At 34.6% G+C, this 19,547-nt stretch overlaps 2 protein-coding genes across 2 annotated transcripts; one reads left to right on the forward strand and one right to left on the reverse strand.

Annotated features, from left to right (window-relative positions):
• The first annotated feature begins 1,123 nt into the window (after positions 1 to 1,123).
• LOC145566887 (protein NLP6-like) lies at positions 1,124 to 6,661 on the forward strand. Its single transcript, XM_081626163.1, has 5 exons — positions 1,124 to 1,334; positions 3,240 to 3,868; positions 4,526 to 4,570; positions 4,649 to 5,657; positions 6,180 to 6,661. The coding sequence occupies exons 1-5, from the start codon at positions 1,124 to 1,126 to the stop codon at positions 6,659 to 6,661; spliced, it is 2,376 nt and encodes a 791-aa protein (XP_081482289.1).
• Positions 6,662 to 7,861: 1,200 nt separating this feature from the next.
• Positions 7,862 to 8,432, reverse strand: LOC145569235 (histone H4-like). Its single transcript, XM_081628602.1, has one exon. The coding sequence runs from the start codon at positions 8,380 to 8,382 to the stop codon at positions 8,071 to 8,073; it is 312 nt and encodes a 103-aa protein (XP_081484728.1). The 5' UTR covers positions 8,383 to 8,432; the 3' UTR covers positions 7,862 to 8,070.
• Positions 8,433 to 19,547: the final 11,115 nt, after the last annotated feature.

Genomic DNA, 19,547 nt, shown 5'->3' on the forward strand with positions numbered 1-19,547 from the left:
CAAATGACACACCGCCCAATCACTGTCACAAAAGCACTGTCAAGCGTAAATCCTTCATAGGTCGCAACAAGATACCTTGTCCTGGACTACCCTTAAGGTATCGCAAAACACGAATGACCACATCCCTATGAGAAACATGCGGTTCACTCAAAAACTGTGCCAAAACATGCACTGAATAACTCAAAACTGGTCGAGTGACCGACAGATAGACTAATCGTCAAACCAACTGGCGATACTGTTTTAGTTGAGCAAACAACTCACCGGAAGTTTGAGCAAGAGGATGGTTCTGCTCCATGGGAGTGTTAATGGGTTTGCAACCCAACATACCCGCATCAGTCAAAATATCCAGGGCGTACTTTCGTTGAGAAAGAAAGATACCCTTCGGATTCCGAGCAACCTCAATGCCTAAGAAATATTTAAGCACACTGCATCCAAATTCTTCATATAGAATCATTTGCACAAATAGGCTTTAAGCCGAACAATGGCATCATGAGAGGACCTTGCAATAATCAAATCATCGACATAGACAAAAACATGTAAATAGGCCTGTGAATTTTGCCCATAAGGCCATTCTTTTAGGGATGGAGGGAATATAAATTTCAAAATACATGTTAAAATCATGCATCGATCGGTGTAATTAATATTTATTCCTTCCGTGTTTAAATAAAGAGGATTTCAAGTTAATATTTCTATTTTTAATTATCTCATCCTTAATACTCTTGTATAGGGCTTGTATTTTATTACGGAATTTTGCGTACTTTAATCCGTATAGGGCTCGTATTTTTTACGGATTTTTGCATACTTTAATCCGACTTTATCAATAGAAAGGGAACTGGGAACCTCATTGTACTCGTTGACTGTAGTAAAGTAATCAAGGGTTCATAAAACTCTTGTCTTTTGCCTTTTCAATTAATCAAATACCCGTTTTCAAAAAAAAATTAATCAAATACCCACTTTTAATCTTACATCACTCTTCTGAATTCAACGAAAATTATCTCCATTATTATAGTCTTATAATCCCTTCACCCCAAATATAAATTGAGAAAGAACACATAAAAAGAATGAAATTGAAGAGGAGGGCTTCCATAATTCATATTAGTACTTCCACTAATTATTCTACTGAATGGAAGCTCAACCCAAAAACCAGGGATCATGGAGGAGCGAAGAGAAGAGTGAAAAAGAAGAAGATGAAGGAAGGGTATTTCCGGAATTTGATTACCCCTCACCTGAAACCCAGCTCAATCCTATGTTGTTAACTTTGCCTTTTAGGCGCTCTCCAACGAGTAATTACTCTTATTACGACGACTATGATTCGGATTCGGATGCAAATTTAGGTATATATTTCTTTTAATTAGTAGGTTTACCTGAATGCAGAAACAACATAATTGCTTTGTCAATTGTGTCATTTTTATTTTATTTTTTGTAGGATTTTTTTGACAATTACCACCTACGTTGCCATTTTAGCAATTACCACCCATAATTATTGTCATTTTAGCAATTATCACCCAATGGTGGAGCCACCCTTGTGCACGATGGATCACGTGACCCAGCAAAAAGAAATAGAGTTTTAAATATTAAACATTACATTAAAAAACAATAAGTACTTATTTTTTATAAACATACATTTTTAATTTATTTATTAATTAACTTCATCCCTTAAAGGCTCAAATCCTCATTAATTAACATGCAACTATTATATATACGCAATATATATTTTTGAACACGTATTCTTAGTTCTCACTAGTAACTTGTTAAAATTTATTTTTTATACATTAACTTCATCCCTTAAATCTTACCTTCGTAGTTGTCATTAGATAACTTGTTAACACTCATCGTACTAAATATTTTTGATAATTTTATCGGTGATTTGTCATTATTCGTCACAAATCTTACTCCTCTCCCACAAGATATTTAATTTAATACTTTTGGAGTGACTTTTTTTTTTTTAATTTTTTTTATTTTTATTAGCTTTTAGCATTAATTATTGATTTGTATATGGTCAATTGGTGACAGTGAGTCGGTGACCCAGTACCCATGAAATCCTGGTTCCGTCACTGTTACCACCTATAGGCTTTTTTTTTTTTTTTTTTTTTTTTTTTTTTTTTTATAATTTTACCATTAACTATTTTTTAAAATATCAAAATTTCCTACCTCCTTGGCTCTCAACTTAAATGTGATGTTATGTGGGGCCCACTAACTGTCTCCCCACCCTTTTCCCTCACTTTCTTCCTTTCTTACTCAGTTTCTCATTCTCTTATATTGTACTCCTCCTAAAATCGAAGAAAAACTTCAAATTTAATTATATATTCATGTTAATTATTTCACGAATTGAAGTGTTTTCCCTCAATTTTGAGAGGAATACATTACATGGAAATGAGAAATTGAGTAAAAAAGAAAGAAAGGGAAGAAAAAGGTAGTTAGTGGACCCCACATGACGTCACGTTTGAGAGTCAAGTCAAATTTTCCTTTTTTGTATAGCAAAATTGCTATTGAAATTACATTAGAAACATAATTTTTGGTAAAAAGGTAATATATATATATATTCCATAGTACTAGGGTTATTTTTTTAATTTTTTTTGACAAACAATTATGTGAAAACAAAAAATTATGTGAATGTACATAATAAAAAAAATATACAGTATGTAGTAAACTAGTAATGTGGGATTTTGTTGTTTGTATTGACGTCTACTTCCATAAATTAATAGTACTAGTATTATTCATAAAAATAGCTAAGTTGTGCGTTGGAAAGTGTAAAACTCTAATGTGGGAGTATTATCTTAGCATGACTTGTTACTTTTTTTTTTTTTTTTTTTTTTTTTTTTTGAGGAAAACATGACTTGTTACTTAGAAGTTCATAAGTTAGAAAATTTGAAGTTTCCAAAAGTTTAAAACTAGTATTTCCTTTTTCTAATTTATTGCCCAATTGCAAAAGTATGGGTCAAACCTATACCATAAAATACTCTTAATTTGTAAGAGATAATAAAATTATGCGGGATTTTGTTGGCTTCGTTTCATGGTATATTTTATTAATATCTATTTTTTACTTGTATAACTTTTACACGTATGAAAATGGATATAAAACCGTTTTTAGACGTGTCTTGGGGATGCGAAAATTCAGATGGGGCAAAATATTAGGGATGGAGGGAGTAACTAGTAAGTAATGCTTGAAGTTGTAGTAAGTATACATAAGTTCAGGAAAATTTAGTTAAGAAAATATTATTTTCCAATGATGTTACTAGGCTCTTGCTTTGTGTTACCCTCTGCTGGTTGCTGCATCATTTATGACTTGAAATCGCAATCTGTAGGTGAAACAATTGAGGATGATCATGATGAGATGATGCTTTCAACTCCGTTCATGGGATGTACTCCTTTTGACAACTTTGATGTACATGTATCATCTATCATCAAAGAGAAGATGGCACAGGCGCTCAGGTGTTTCAAGGAATCAACTGAGCAAAATCAGATTTTAGTTCAGATTTGGGCACCTATAAAGAGTGGGAATCACTGTGTGCTGACAACCACAGAGCAACCCTTTGTTTTAGGGAGACATAGTAATGGCTTGAATCAGTATAGGAGTGTTTCTTTGATGTATATGTTCTCTATTGATGACGAGAGTGTAGAAACTCATGGATTACCAGCCCGCGTTTTCAGACAAAAAATGTCAGAGTGGTCGCCCAATGTCCAGTACTACACCAGCAAAGAGTATCCTCAAGTTAATCATGCAAAGCATTATAACATCAGAGGAACCTTGGCTTTGCCTATCTTTGAACTTTCAGGGAAGTCCTGTGTTGGTGTGCTTGAGCTTGTAATGACATCCCAGAAGATCAACTATGCTCCTGAGGTTGATAAGATCTGCAAAGCTCTTGAGGTTGGTTTATCTTCATTCAAAAAGGAGAGATGTATAGTCTCTGTCACCCTCTTTTGCTTGCTCCCTATCCCATGTTTTGGTTGAGAAATGAATTTTGTAATTTGGGTATTTTGTCACTGATCTTTATTGAAAATTTTGACACACATTGTGTCCCCATTATCAGGCATCAAGCTGGATTAACTTGTGGGTCTTAATTTATTATACTTCACTTTTTTTAGATGCATCATTTGCAAAAACATGGAATTCTAAGCAATATTTGGATATGAGAGAGATAGAAAGAAAGAAAAAAAGAGAACCTTGTAAAATGAGAGGGATAGAGATAATTTATTAACTAATAAGGAATTTATGCTAATTACACTCATTTTTAGAAAGTGATGCATCTTTAAACACCGGAGAAAGTATGTTTTTTGCTGCTGCATTATATGAGGTATATCTATGGGATGAGGTATTTTTTTTATATAAATGAATACTTTTCTTGGCTTAAAATACAATGTCAATCTATGAATTCATTGTGAAATTAATTTTATACTTTGTATGTCATATATGTGCTTAGTGTTCACCTATGCCTCTTTGGTAGGCTTACTGCATGTGTTTAGGAAGTCATTCTGCTTTCGAATGTTCGGTGATGCCTCTTTACAGAATTTCATCTCTTTCCAGGCAGTAAATTTGAAGAGTTCACAGATACCGGATCAAAACATCCAGGTAAGTGTTTTTGCAATTCTTGAATTCCAGTGTCCCCTTAATCTCTAAAGACTAATAGTGACAATTATGCTTATCCAGGTTTGTAATGTAGGTCGCCAAAATGCACTTGCGGAAATCTTGGAAGTCTTGACTAAGCTGTGTGAAACTTATAAACTACCTCTAGCACAGACTTGGGTTCCTTGCAGGCATAGGTGTGTTCTAGCCTATGGTGGTGGTCCGAAGCAAAGTTGTTCCAGCTTTGATGGAAGCTGTATTGAACAAGTAAGCTTGTCCACATCTGATGTCGCATTCTATGTTTTAGATGCTCATATGTGGGGCTTCCGAGAAGCCTGTGCTGAGCATCATCTTCTGAAAGGGCAGGGTGTTGCCGGGAGGTCATTTTCATCCCTTGGTTTGAGTTACTGCCGAGGTATTTCACAATTTTGTAAAATCGAATACCCATTGGTGCACTATTCTCGTATGTTTGGGTTAACTGGCAGCTTTGCTATCTGTTTAAGGAGCAAACATACAGGAGACGATTATTATATTCTCGAGTTTTTTCTCCCTCTTAGCTTAAAAGATAGTACAGAGCAGCTTAACTTGCTAGGCTCCATATTGGCTACAATGAGGCAAAATCTCCAGAATCTAATGGTCGCTTCTGGGAGAACTCTGGAAGAGGAAAGGGATCATATGGAAACCATTGAAGTGTCAGTGAATGAGAATCTGGACCTACAAGTTGAATCTAATTTGTCGACTGGATCTCTATCTAGCAACAACATCAATAAGGATAATTGGTTTGTTGCAAAGCTCAAGCTTGTGGATGAATATTTCCAAGTTACTGGTAAAACAATGAGCTTGAATGCCCTTACTCAGCATTCTGTCCCTGTTCCTGTTGAATTGGAAACTCTAGACAGACAGCTAACATCTGAAACAGGTTCTTCAGATGATGAAATAATTCTTGTTGATGAAAACAATCTCCCTTCTTTAGAAATCAGACAGTCAGAAATGACTACACATGTTAATGCAAAAGCTGGAAACAAAATAACCATGGAGGATATTGTTCCACTATTTTCGCTGAAGCTAGTAGATGCAGCAAAACAATTGGGAGGTATGTTTGTTTTGATCTGAACAATTTACAATGATCAGAAAATTGAAGCAAACTATGCTTTTACTACACTTCATGCTGCGTAGATAAATAGTTACTTCGTATTTTTATGTTTTTATCTGTTTATGCTAAGTTGTCTTGATGAGCCATTCCAGCTGTGGATTAGTAGTAATTTTTTCTTCTACCCTTTCTTTGAATTGAAAGACTTTGGTCTGTAGCTTCCACTCATCTTAGTCATTGTCACTAAAATTCAAGCACTTGAGGAAAATGTTGGACTGTGGCTATGGGCAATTTTCATTTTTTGGCTTTAACTCTTTTGTTGTGTATATAGTTATATTATTGTATTGCTAATTTACTATGGAGTACAAATTTAGTTATTTGCTCTTCTGAAGTTTTTTGATTTCTGGTCCTTAAGGCCAGCTGATATGATTTATGCTTTATGACTTGACTTCTCATAATCTTTTTCCATTTCCTTTTTCAAGTACAAGTATTTTGTAACAAGTTTATAATATGCATCAATTTCAGTCAGCAGGTCAACATTGAAGCGCAAATGCAGACAATTTAAAATTGATAGATGGCCATCAAGCACAAAAAAGAATGTCACAAATTTCAGAGGCAAACCTGGATCCGCTTCTATAAGTTCTGCACAGATGAATTCAAGCACCCCTGCTAATCCAGTTGGTGATGAACAGAATCTTGAGTTCCTACAGGTCTCAAATTATGGTCCATCAAGTGCAAGACTAGATGGAACTTGTATCATCTTCACAGCGAAGGCCAAATACAAGGAGGATGTAATTAAATTTAGTTTCTCATCAACATCCTGTTTTACTCAACTGAAGGAAGAAGTGAGCAAGAGGCTAAACCTGGACTCAAGTAGTTTTAAGATCAAGTATCGTGACGACGATGATGATCTTGTGTTAATCACCTGCGACACTGACCTGCAGTATTTTCTGTGTAATTCAGAGTTGTCCAAGACAGTGAAATTGTTGATTTATGACTCAATGTGAGAGAACCAACATGATTGTTGAAATTCTATCTGCAATGTGCATTTGCGCTGTGCATAGATCCAACCTTCGATGTACTTAGTAAAATATAGTCATTTTGCACTTCTGAAATCATCATACTGGCATCAAGTTCATGCCGGCAGCCGGCAACATTATGTAATTTCTGATTCCTGAAAAGTGTGTTAACAGATTAAGTTAATGAGAACATCAATTAGTACTCATCCCCCAAATTGCCCGATCTATGTTCAATCTTTTTCATTTATAGGATTCTTTGTTAAGTTCAGTAAGGTCTCTATTCAAGTGTGAAGAAGTATAGAAATCAGAATTGATAAAGGTGACATAATGAATACACCAACTAGTTAATATCGTACCAAATCTAACTTCAGAATCCACCAGTCAATCTTCAACTGGTGAAACCTGCTGGCCTGCTAATCAGTTTAATAGTTTATATTCAGATCTCTATTTCTCTTGGGCTAGCACCTCTTATTGTACAGGTAACAGCAAAAACAACCTCCAATCTCCAGGACAATTGTCTGTGAGATCACCAAATGCAAATGCCATGAACGCCATAATGCAGACACAGTTCCATAGTTTCCTCTGAAGCTAGCAGATTCTGCAAAAGGACATGAAGGTATGTTTTGTTTTCATTGATCAGAAAACAGACAATGAAGCACACTTTGGTTTTCATTGATCATCCCGGCTAGTCCTATTGGAAGAAAACTCATTGGAAAACAGTTCATCATTTCACAATACCTAAATTGAACATGTAAGGGCTGTATTAATTAAACTTCGCAGCAACATTCTCCCAAAAGCCATATTGATAGAGATGTGCAGATCAGATTATCTACTAATCTGTAATAGGATACATCATTGTGCCACATCCTGCAAATAATCGCTCTCAAATTTGCTTGCAGAGTAACATTAGTAACTTGTTTCTGATTTTGCATATACTACAAGAGTATAACATCAATCAAACCAAGTCCATAACACAAAATTATATTTTGCTGTTGAAAATGGCAATGTCTTGTACATTACTCTACTTTTTTACTCGCCCGATTAAAATGATTTGAATTTAACTTCCAAACAGATCTAACAATTATACGGAGTAGGTGATAAACCTCACCCAAATGCTCAATCGAACACAAACAAATAAAATCAGAGACCAAAACACTGAGTATAAATTAATAGACACAAATCCAGTAGAAAACCAGAGAAGAATATCACATTGAAAAGTCTAATTAATTTCATATCATATAACAATACTTTCCGAAAATTACATAACAGAGATCCATAAATCTCAATTAAAAAACCCCTAATCACAAAATACTTTCCATAATAATACTACCACTAAATAACCCACATAAACCCTAAAGACAATAAATAAAAAAAAAAAAAAAAAAAAAAAAAACAACCTAACCACCAAAACCATAAAGAGTACGGCCCTGCCTCTTAAGAGAGTAGACAACATCCATAGCAGTAACCGTCTTACGGCGAGCATGCTCGGTGTAAGTGACAGCATCCCTGATGACATTCTCCAAAAATATCTTCAAAACACCGCGAGTCTCTTCGTAGATGAGGCCACTGATCCTCTTAACACCGCCTCGACGAGCAAGACGACGAATGGCAGGCTTAGTGATACCCTGAATGTTGTCTCTCAACACCTTCCTGTGCCTCTTGGCTCCTCCCTTTCCGAGCCCCTTTCCTCCCTTTCCTCTTCCTGACATTTTCTCTCTCTCAGAATTTGTTGGTTTTTTGAGATTTGGTTTTGGATGTCAATGTGATGAGAAATGAAGTGGGAAAAAGGAGGTTTATATAGTGGTGGGTGAGTTAGAAATTTTGAGATTTGGTTTTGGAGGGAGTTTTTGCGCGTTGATTTGAAACGTTGGATGGGAATTGTATCGGACGGTTTGTGTTGGCGATCCGTGTCGAGTGTTATGAAGCTTTTTAGGTCGTGGATAAGTTTGATCTGACGGTTGGTTTTAGCGATTGTGTAAGATGTGGATTGTTGGTTTGACAGCTTGACGTGGTATTTAGGCAATATTTTAGGGACGTGGGCCAGGTAGGCACGTGGTGGTTCTGGGTGATTATGGATGGTTTATTGGTTTAAGTCTGTTAGCTCTTGTTTGATTTACCTTATTTTTACTTATTTTAGGAAAAATAAGTCTAGAGTAGATCAGATCATAAAATATAAGTTTAGATCAAATCATTGTTTTATTGCTGTTTTTTACCATTAAATATCTTTAATTTCGTAATAAAAAAATTATGAAAATTACATATTAATGAAATACACATTATTTCGAATCTAACAAAACCCCATTTGATTTATTTTTTCCGTATAGATTATCATATATTTAATGTTAAAGTTTGGTCAAGTTTGACATTCAGATTAAACCAAATCAGATTAGAACTGAACAGACAAGCAAAAATAAGATGAACTAAACAAACCCTTAGTCTTGAATCTTTAGTAATTGAGTACTTTTTTTTTTTTTTTCTGACAATCAATTAAGTACTTGAGTTTGCCTTTTATTTTAGGAGTATTTTTTTCTCATACGATGAACGTATAAGTAGATTGACATGCCTTATTTGGTTGGCTAAATATTTTGTGGGAAGTCAAAATTTTCATGAATTTCATTTCCACCCTCTTGTTTGGTTGACACAAAAAAGTAAAAATGAGGACAATGAAAATTCATGGAAATTTGACTCCCCACAAAACATGAGAATTCACTTACCTTACCCCCCTTGTTAAGTTGAAATTCTCATGGGAATTAACTTCCTTCGTTCTTAACCAAACCAATTTGTTGAATTCCCATAATTTTGATGATGAAATTTATTTCCCACAAATTAAAATTTCGTGGTAATTTACACTTCCCTAACGAACCAAATGACCCTTGATTTTATGGTTAAATTACATTAGAATTATAAAACAATAAGAAGTTAAAAAAAAAAAAAAAAAAAAAAAAAGGAATTTTGACTTTTACCACCTCCAAAAATGACTTATTTGATTCTACCACTTACATAAAAAAAAAATTATTTTACCACCACATAAAAAAATAAAAGTTGACTTTTACCACCAATCATCTCCAACTAACGAATTCCGTCCATAAATCCGCTAGAGGGGCCTACCTTGCACACGTGTCACCGTATTATTGGGTAATTTTTTTAAAAAAATAATTTAAAAAAAAAACAAAAAATAGAAAAAATAAATAAAAAAAAAAACCAGCCATTAACCGGCAGTTGTTGCCACCGCTAGGACCCCACCGTCGGACCGGCTACTAGCCCCATCACCGGACTGGTTACCAGCCCCACCACCAAACCGCTACTAGCCCCACCACCTATTCGCCACACAACCATCGCACCGCACAATGCACAAGCCACCACCACCGGATTTTGACCCCCTTTCCACCAATCTCCGACCTTAAAACCCTAGCCACCTAATTCCGACCACCTACAAAAGCCCTTTCCTAATTCCGACCACTCTAAAACCCTAGCCACCACCAAATTACACACTCCTAAAACCCTAGCCACCACCTAATTCCGACCACCTCCATAGCCCACACACCAAATTTCGGCCCCTCCTTAGCCCCACTCGAAATTCCGACCAACCAAGGTAAGTTGATTTCGTTGCCGGTTGATTGACATGGAAGATCGGGGAAAATGAAGAAGAAACGTCAAAAAGGTAGGCCCTACTAACGGATTCATGGACGGAATCCGTTAGTTGATGGTAAAATCCAATTTTTGGAAATTTTTAATTTAGGAATAGAAAGACTTGTTTCCCTGTGGATTCGACCCTACTTTCCTATCTACATTAATTAGAGGACTTAGATTTTACTTTTGATTAGGTGATACGACTTTATCCTGTTAGTATGTATGTTGATTGAATGGCCACGACATGTATTTATAGTTGAAAATAGAGCTTGGAAGAAATGGACGAAAGATTCCAGTACTTCCTTCATTACTCTTGTATCCATAATATTCTAGAACGTTCACGAACCATGTATTCTAGTTGCTTCCAATGTCAATAATTTCCTAAATCATTTTAGTGGTTTGTACGATACAAGCTAGTAAGAAAATCTAGAGAACGAAGGAGCAATACCAACCATGCTACATGTATATAGAAACTTCTAGAACATTATCATTTTAGTGTTTTTTATTATACAAACTAGTAAGAAAGTAATATAGAGAAATGAGGAGCAATACCAACCATGCTGCATGTAAACAGACGCTTCTAGAACATGAACAAATAATCCATCAAAATAATGGCATGAACTATTAAAATTTGGGCTACACCAAAAAACAAGCAAGTCCTTTTTATGTACCATTGAACTCTAAAGTTATTAGAACTAAAAGTGCATTAAATTCACGTGAATTTCACATTTCCACTACTATATAACCTTATACCTAAAATTATTTAAACTTCTTTTATTCGTAAGTTGAACTTGAGCAAACTCATTAACCTTTGTTTTTTTATAAATTGATTTTAATATATATTTTTTCTTGTTTTTTTTTTTATTTTTTTTAATTTTTTCTTTAGGGAATATATTTTTCTTGTTCTTAGGTCATGTATTTGTACACTTAATTTTTCACTTGTTTTAGCTAGGAAAAAGAACTTGGGTTAAAGTAGTTAAGATAAGGGGTCGTTTGGTTGGGGTTAATCATCAAAGGGAATGGGAATCAACTGCCCTCATTCCCTTTGTTGTTGTTTGTTAGACCATTTCTCCCATTCCCTTTACCCTCTTCATTCCCCCAAATCCCTCTAAGTTCATTCCCCACCCCCCTAGGTATTTCCATTCCCATTCCTTAGCCACCACCATACCACCACATCACCACCTTCCTACCTACATACACCACCGACAACGGCAACTGCTGACATCGGAAAATCACCCATCGTACTGCCGCTCCTCCCCTGACAGTCGTCGCACCGCCTCCGCCCCTCCCCTGCCCGTCGCCGCCCTTCCCCTTGCCCCCCCAAATCTGCCCCATCCCCCGTAAAACATCCCACAGCCCCCCGCAAAACCCAACAAACGCTTCTCCCTCGCCTTAAAACCGTCAGCTGCCTCTCCCACCACCCTCGAAACCCCAGGTGCTAAGGTTTTCGAGGGTAGGAGAGGGCTGGCCGATGGGTTTTACGGGGAGGGAGAAGAGTTTTTAGGGTTTTCTTGCTAAGGGAGGTTTTTTTAGGGAGGGATGAGCCTCGTTGTGGCCAGCGAGGGGCAGGGGAAGGCCGGCGAAGGGCGGCAAGGGGTTTGGTGGCTGGAAAAAGTGGAAAATTAATGAAATGTGTGGTTGTGTGGTGGTTGTGGTGGTGGTGGTGTGGTGGTGGGATTGTTTCCCTTTGTTCCTTTGTTTTTAAAACAAACAACAATGCAAAAATAATGTATTTTCATTCCATTATCTTTGTTCATTCCATTCCGATTACCCCGTGCGAACCAAACAACCCCTAAGTAATTATTAGGTGAATAGATTACACTCTAAGTCTCTAAGTAGGTTTAGATAAGTTCATAGATGGTCAAATTATTATGCTCACTTTATTTTCAATTATTTTTGAGAAATATAAGTTCATATAAATTCAAATAAAAGTTTGGATAAGCTTATTTGAGAAAAAATAAGTTATGAGGGATTAATAAGGATAGACATAGACCAAGTTCAATTTATGGATAAATAAACTCCATTAATATCTAAATTGATTTTGTTTAGCGACATAATTTTTTCTTTTAAATTATCTTCCAGCTATAACAAGGTCTAAATAAGTTCACATAAATTTAGTTAATATTTTTATTTTTTTATATTTTTGTTTATGCAACTAGTTAAATCTATATTAGTATCAAGTGAACATAACACTATTTCCTTAGTATAAATAAGTTCGAATTAAGATTAGTTAAAAAACCAAGTCATGTTTTTTTTTTCCCCTTCTTAAATTTAAATAAGATTATTAGTTCAAGAAAATAAGGTAGTATTGTCTTCTCTATATTTCACTCATCTGATCTCGTATCATCTTATTTGAATTGATTATCCCTTGACCTTCATTTCATATCACTTGAATAACTAGTTTTACATTATATTTTATCTTAGCTGAACTAATTATAAGGTATCATCCCAATCAAATGATAGTGTTTATTTTATTCTTTTTTCATTCATTTTAAAAATTTAGAAAAATAAGATTCATAATTGTTAGGATATATTTAAGTTAGACACACTTTGTGAATATATTTGTATACATCTTGTTAGGAGTTTTATGGCAAGTTAGGTTAATGTTGTAAGCCTATATATATGTGATTAATGGTAAAGGCTTATCAAGCCGTTTTCTCCTAAATATTTTCTTGAGTTTGACATGGTATCACAACCTCTCTAATTTCTAGAGATTTTTGTTCGATCCTGGTTTGTTATTCCGTTATTTTTTTTTTCCACAAATTTGTGAGTTTGGGGTTTCGATTTTTTTTTACACACAAATTGGTTTGGTCGAATTTAGGGTTCCGAATCTCTAATTTCTGGTTTGTTTATTCAAGTGTGTGTAGCGCTTGATCCGTTTGGTTCAAGTGTGCGCGTTGTAGTGTGTGTTGTGGTGTCTGATTGCTTGCTGTGTGCTTCCGTCTTGTGTGTATTTTTTTGGTGATTTGTTTGTGTGTTGAGGAGTAATGGTTGGTGGGGGTAATCATACTTCTAAGAGTTCTTGGCAGACAAGTTCTCAAGAGGTGACTGACGATGATCATGCTTCCGCTCCCACTTTAACTAATGATCAGTGGGTGCAATTCTTGAAAGCAATTAAGACTTCTAAATCCTCTACTTCCTCCAATGATATATCATCTCACGGTACTTATTGTTCTAATGAGTGGATAATTGATACCGGAGCGTCAAATCATATGTCGGGTGATTTAAATTTGTTTTATGATTTGTGTGATATTTTATCTCTGGTTGGTTTGCCTAATGGAAAAAGTACTACGGCCACTAAAGAAGGAAAAATTAAAATGAGTGATGGTTTCATACTAGAAGATGTTTTATTTGTTCCTGAATTACATTGTAACTTATTATCTGTGTCTATGAGACATAAGTGTTTTCTGACAGCAGTTACAAAGGGTAAAGAGCCTTCTTCGTTTAAGAAAGCTGTGAAACATGAAGGGTGGCGTATGGCGATGAAAGAAGAAATTGATGCTCTTGAACGAAATGACACGTGGACATTGGAGGACTTACCTCCAGGTAAGAAGGCTATTGGTAGTGGTTGGGTATGTAAAATTAAATATACTTCTACAGGTGAAATAGAGCAACTTAAAGGTCGTCTTGTTGTGTATGGCAATCAACAAGTTGCAGATGTTGATTATAATGAAACTTTTGCCCCAGTGGCAAAAATGGGGACTGTTAGACTTTTTCTCTCTGTTGCTTCTTCTTTGAATTGGGAGTTGTATCAAATGGATGTTCATAATGCCTTTCTTCATGGAGATTTGGCGGAGGAAATATATATGCAGTTACCTCCGGGTTATAATTGTCCTACTCCAGGGAAGGTTTGTAGGCTGCGTAAGTCTCTATATGGTTTGAAACAGGCTCCTCGTCAGTGGTTTTCTAAATTGTCTAATGCTTTGAAATCTTATGGTTTCAAGCAATCATATGCAGATTATTCTTTATTCAGTTATATTCAGGGTACGATCTCCTTTCATGTTCTTGTGTATGTTGATGATCTAATTATTGCTAGTTCGTTTCATGATGCAATAATTCGTTTAAAAAAAATATTTGAGCACTTGTTTTCATATGAAAGACCTTGGTGTGTTCAAGTATTTTTTGGGTATTGAAGTTGCCCGTGGTCTGGAAGGTATATTTTTATCTCAACATAAATATGCTTTGGATGTGTTATTTGAAGCAGGAATGTTAGGTTGTAAGCCTATTGATACTCCTATGGAGTAGAACCATCGTTTGGCATATGTCGAGGGGGAGCCATTCTCCCAACCTGATCAGCATCGTCGCTTAGTTGGGCGACTTGTTTATTTATCTGTAACTCGTCCATAGTTGAGTTACTCTGTTTATATTCTTGCACAGTTTTTGAGTAACCCGCAGGTGCAACATTGGGATGCCGCAATCAGAGTACTACCCTATATTATTAAAGGTAGTCCTGGTCAAGGTATATTGTTACGTCCTATGAAGGACATGTGCTTGACGGCTTTCTGTGATAGTGATTGGGCAACATGTCCTCTGACTCGTCGTTCTTTGTCTGGTTATATGGATTTTCTTGGTCGTTCCCCTGTCTCATGGAAGACTAAGAAACAACCGACAGTTGCTCGTTCTTCTTCAGAAGCTAAGTATCGTGCTATGGCAGTTACTACTTGTGAATTAAAGTGGTTGAAATATTTGTTGTTCTCTCTTGGTATTTTGCATCCCAAGCCTATGAAGTTGTATTGTGATAGTCAATCTGCTCTTCATATTGCTAAAAATCCTGTTTTTCATGATCGTACTAAGCATATAGAGGCGGATTGTCACTTTGTTCGTGATGAGTTGGTGAATGGTAATCTAGCTATTGCGTATGTTCCTACAGGTCATCAGTTAGCAGATATTTTGACGAAGGCACTTGGGAAGCGACAGTTTGGTTTTCTCCTTAACAAGTTGGGCATTCGTGATTTACATGCTCCAACTCGAGGGGGAGTGTTAGGATATATTTAAGTTATATACACTTTGTGAATACATTTGTATATATCTTGTTAGGAGTTTTATGGAAAGTTAGGTTAATGTTGTAAGCCTATTTATATGTGATTAATGGTAAAGGCTTATCAAGTCGTTTTCTCCTAAATATTTTCTTGAGTTTGACAATAATTCTTGAACTAAATTAAATTATTAAATGAAGTCATATAACATTGACAATAAAATTTGAATAAGACATTTTATTATTTGGATGCAACAGAACATACATGGCTACTATATTATTCAACAAAAAAAAAAAAAAAAAGAAAAAAAATCCCATACTTAATTATTAAGATGGGTCCAATTACTGGCAAAAAATTGCATGATTTTTCATACTTAGAAATTTATGGTTGATCGGGTGGTGCAGCTTGTGCACCATCCTAGCTCCATTAACCCACAATGGGATTGGACTTTTATGGTTTTTGGGCCCGACCATTATGGGCTAATTGGGCCGCCTTTGCAGAGTCTTCGTTGTATATAACTTCAGTTAAGCCCACTGTACTTTTGAGTTTCCTTGCTGCTATCTGCTCTTTCGTGGACTTGTAGTATGTTGCATACAATATCAGTTGAACCAATGCAAATATTGTACCCAGTCCATTTGGTGCCTGTGTTGGCAAGCAATGACCCTTTATTAAAAATTTAAACTAATACTCATACTAAAAATTAAATAATACGGATTATATCTGTAACACTAATTTTTTTCCTAATACTTTTACAATGATTACAATAATTCTTTATACATTGTAATAATGTATAAGACCTTATCAATAAAATTTAAGCTGATGGTTAGTATCTAATGCATTTATAATTGATTTTATTTGTTAATTTTAAACTCGTAGTAGGAAAAAAAAACCTATATTGGTTTATAATTATATAGTTGTTAAACTCTATATGAAATGTTTCTGCAATTCTGCAAACTTGCGGTTGTTATTGTCAGCATAGACTAATTAAATGCTTGTTTTTTTTTTTAAAAAAAAAAAAATAAATAAAATTAAATGCTTAGCATATCTTGTAATCTTGACAGTCTTAAGATCAATGTTGTTGTATTCATGGCGGACAATTATATTGCAGACTAGCAGAGTGCTCTGTGATGTACATGTATAGTATAAAAATGGTTTCTAGCAACAATTGTTGATTGATTTTTGTTTTGTCTCTATTTTATTTTTTTTTGGGAAAATTATGTACACGTAACTTTAAAACAAAATTGAAAGCCAAACAAATTAATTGATAAGATTCCCTCTTACATGTTTAAAAATGATATTTCACTTTTTATACTATTATAAATTAGTACGTAGACTATACGAGTACGATATAACACATATACGAGATAAGTACCAAGCAACCCTTAACAAGTTAATGGGGGTATCTCATAACATTAAGGACTTAAGAAGAGACATAATCGCATGCATTGTATTCATGAACTCTTATAACAAAGTTTTCATTATCACATAATATTTCACTAGCCTAAATTATGCTTTATACCAGGTAATTGCTCTTAATTATATCTACTACTCGTAATTAAATTTTCCATGCATTGATGCATGCGAGATATATATAGAGAGAAGGTACTTACGGCAATGTAAGGATCCAAGGGAAACAAAGCATAGACCGTCCATGCAATGCCATTAGTAAATGAAGCAATTGAAAGAGAAAATGGCATGTACTCCACACTTTTCGTCGTTATCACCAATTTCTGTACAAATAAACATAAATTAGAAAATCGCTAACGCGTACAAGAGTGAGACTTAACCAATTTCTATAGATCGCGCAAAAAACTTGTATACAACAGGTGTACTTTGTACAAGTTATACTAATATATACTTTAGTTATTAATCAAGAGATCGATCTAAAGGGAGATTAATTAAGGAGTAATTACCATAACAGACAAAGGAGAGGCATACATCATGATGTTGCAAACGATGGCAATCATACCAACAATTGAAGACCTACGCTTGGTAGTATGAGTTAAACTGAGGACCAAGGCAGTCATAATTCCCACAATTATAATCTCAACAATTGCAATTAACACAATCTTAAGCTTATTTTTCTTGTCAGAGTAAATCACAAAGAGTATCAAGTAGATTAGTTCAATAAAAAAGCCAGCCCCATTTATTGTCACCACCAAAATGCTATTTGGGTGAATAAATGGTAGACCATACACCACCCAAAGCATGCAATTCACAAATGTGGCTAAGTATGGCACTGATGAGTATTGTCCCACCGTCTTCTTCTTGTATATTCCGATGAATGTTGGCCTGAAATTTCGGAAGCAAGTTCAAATGAAAATCTCCTACAACAATTTACGATACTTTTCATATGTATGTGGATGTCAACTACCTTAGTTTAGCTGATTAAGATTATAAAGGTGACACCCAAGAATTAAATCGAATTTACATTTTTGCTATGTATGACTTTCTTTATACCAAAGATAACGAAGCCCTCAATTGCATAATAACTCTTCATATATAATTCTAGAAATTACCTATTATTGCATTGGTATTTCAAACTGACAAGCATGGAGTATTACAATATTGAGCTACTAACATGTTTGCTACCCCGGCCATCCACGCACATTTTAGTTTATATATGATTTATATGCACAATTGCACTAATACAAGAAAATTAAACCTATCATTGATAGAAACTTACAATGGAGACAAGAACAAGAACAAAGCTGTAATATTCCCTGAAAAAAGATTACAATGTAAGTTAGTTTATAAAAGAAGTAAAATTAGAAAGGCCTAGAATGCTACTTACATGCATATATACAAGCATATACTACATTGACGAATGGAAAAAAATACTTATTAATAATAATGTACTGATGAGAAAGATAATTAGTCATCATAATTACCAATAATCCCGGCGGCGAAACGAATTGCACTAGGTGAAATCATGATTAAAATTGAATAAACAAAAAACACTTGACCAAGAAGGAGATTAATCAATAAATTTGTGTAGGAATAATGGTATTAAAAGAAAGAAAAAAGCTAGTTATATATCTATAGTTTGAATGTAAGATAGGTTTTTTTTTAATTTTTGGGCTCTCCAATATATAATTTGACTTATCACAAGTATCTAAATGTAAGTTGAACACGTACCAAAATCCAAAATAAAGGGAAAATGTTAAAAAAGGAAAAGAAAATGGAAGCTAAAACTGGTTGTTCACTTGCATGACATGCTAAACAAAAACTAGGGAGATCACGAAAATGTGAAGGGCTAAATTGCACATGCAAGTGATAATTTGCTGAATTTTTTAGGAGTGATAATTTATAGAGAGAAAGTTGCAAAATTTGGCACTGCCTTCTAGAATATTAATGACATTAATTTGCAACTTTTTTTTTTTTTTTTTTTTTTTTTTTTTTTTTTTGACGGGACATTAATTTGCAATTTGGTAGTATGTACTTCTTATATATTATCATATCTTATTTTATTTTTCATGAAATAAATATAATAATGTTACAAATATATACTTGTCAAGCCATACCGATTTTATTCATATATAGCCATAAAAATATAGAGACAGCTCTAACTTATCCTCATAAATGTTTTATGTCCAGGCCACCTATATTTTACATATGGCAATTTGATTGCATGCATGCCATATTGCCTGTTGCATGTAGGATTTGCCTTCGTTTATGGTAAGATCAAGTTTAATATAGAGTTGTGACGTAAACGAGATCAAGAACCTTATAGGAAGTATTTTTAAGATAAGGCGGAGTCGACGTATAATAGATTAGTTGGTTAATTATAAGAATATATGCTAATAATCATATGCAAATGGGAGATTTCATCAATCACCTTATTGACTAAGCTAGCTACTTAGACAATCTACTTATTAGCTAGGAACCTCATGCTTCTTTTGATGTAGTGGAAAAGGAACGAAAATGGGATATTGTTTGCTTGTGTATGTTACGTTTACACAAAGGTTTTTTCCCCTTACTTCATAAGTAATCGTTAGAACGTAAAATTATTTAACTAAGAAACTTGACCTTACCTTACCTTAATCGTTAGAAGGTTAAAGTAAAACTAAGAAACTTGACCTTACCTTAACTTACCGCGTAACACGAAAAAACTAAGGAAAGAATGAGGTTTTAATTAGAAACAAAAATAGTAAAAAGGACTAATTGTTGATTATATATATAAAGACATTACTTATTAGAAGACCTAAAATGAAAGCCAATTTCAAAGTCAAAACGTAATTCCTCTTAAAATGAATATTGCTTGTTAA

The sequence above is a fragment of the Chenopodium album genome, chromosome 11 (assembly GCF_948465745.1).
Source record: "Chenopodium album chromosome 11, dcCheAlbu1.1, whole genome shotgun sequence".
NCBI classification, from domain to species: Eukaryota; Viridiplantae; Streptophyta; class Magnoliopsida; order Caryophyllales; family Amaranthaceae; genus Chenopodium; species Chenopodium album.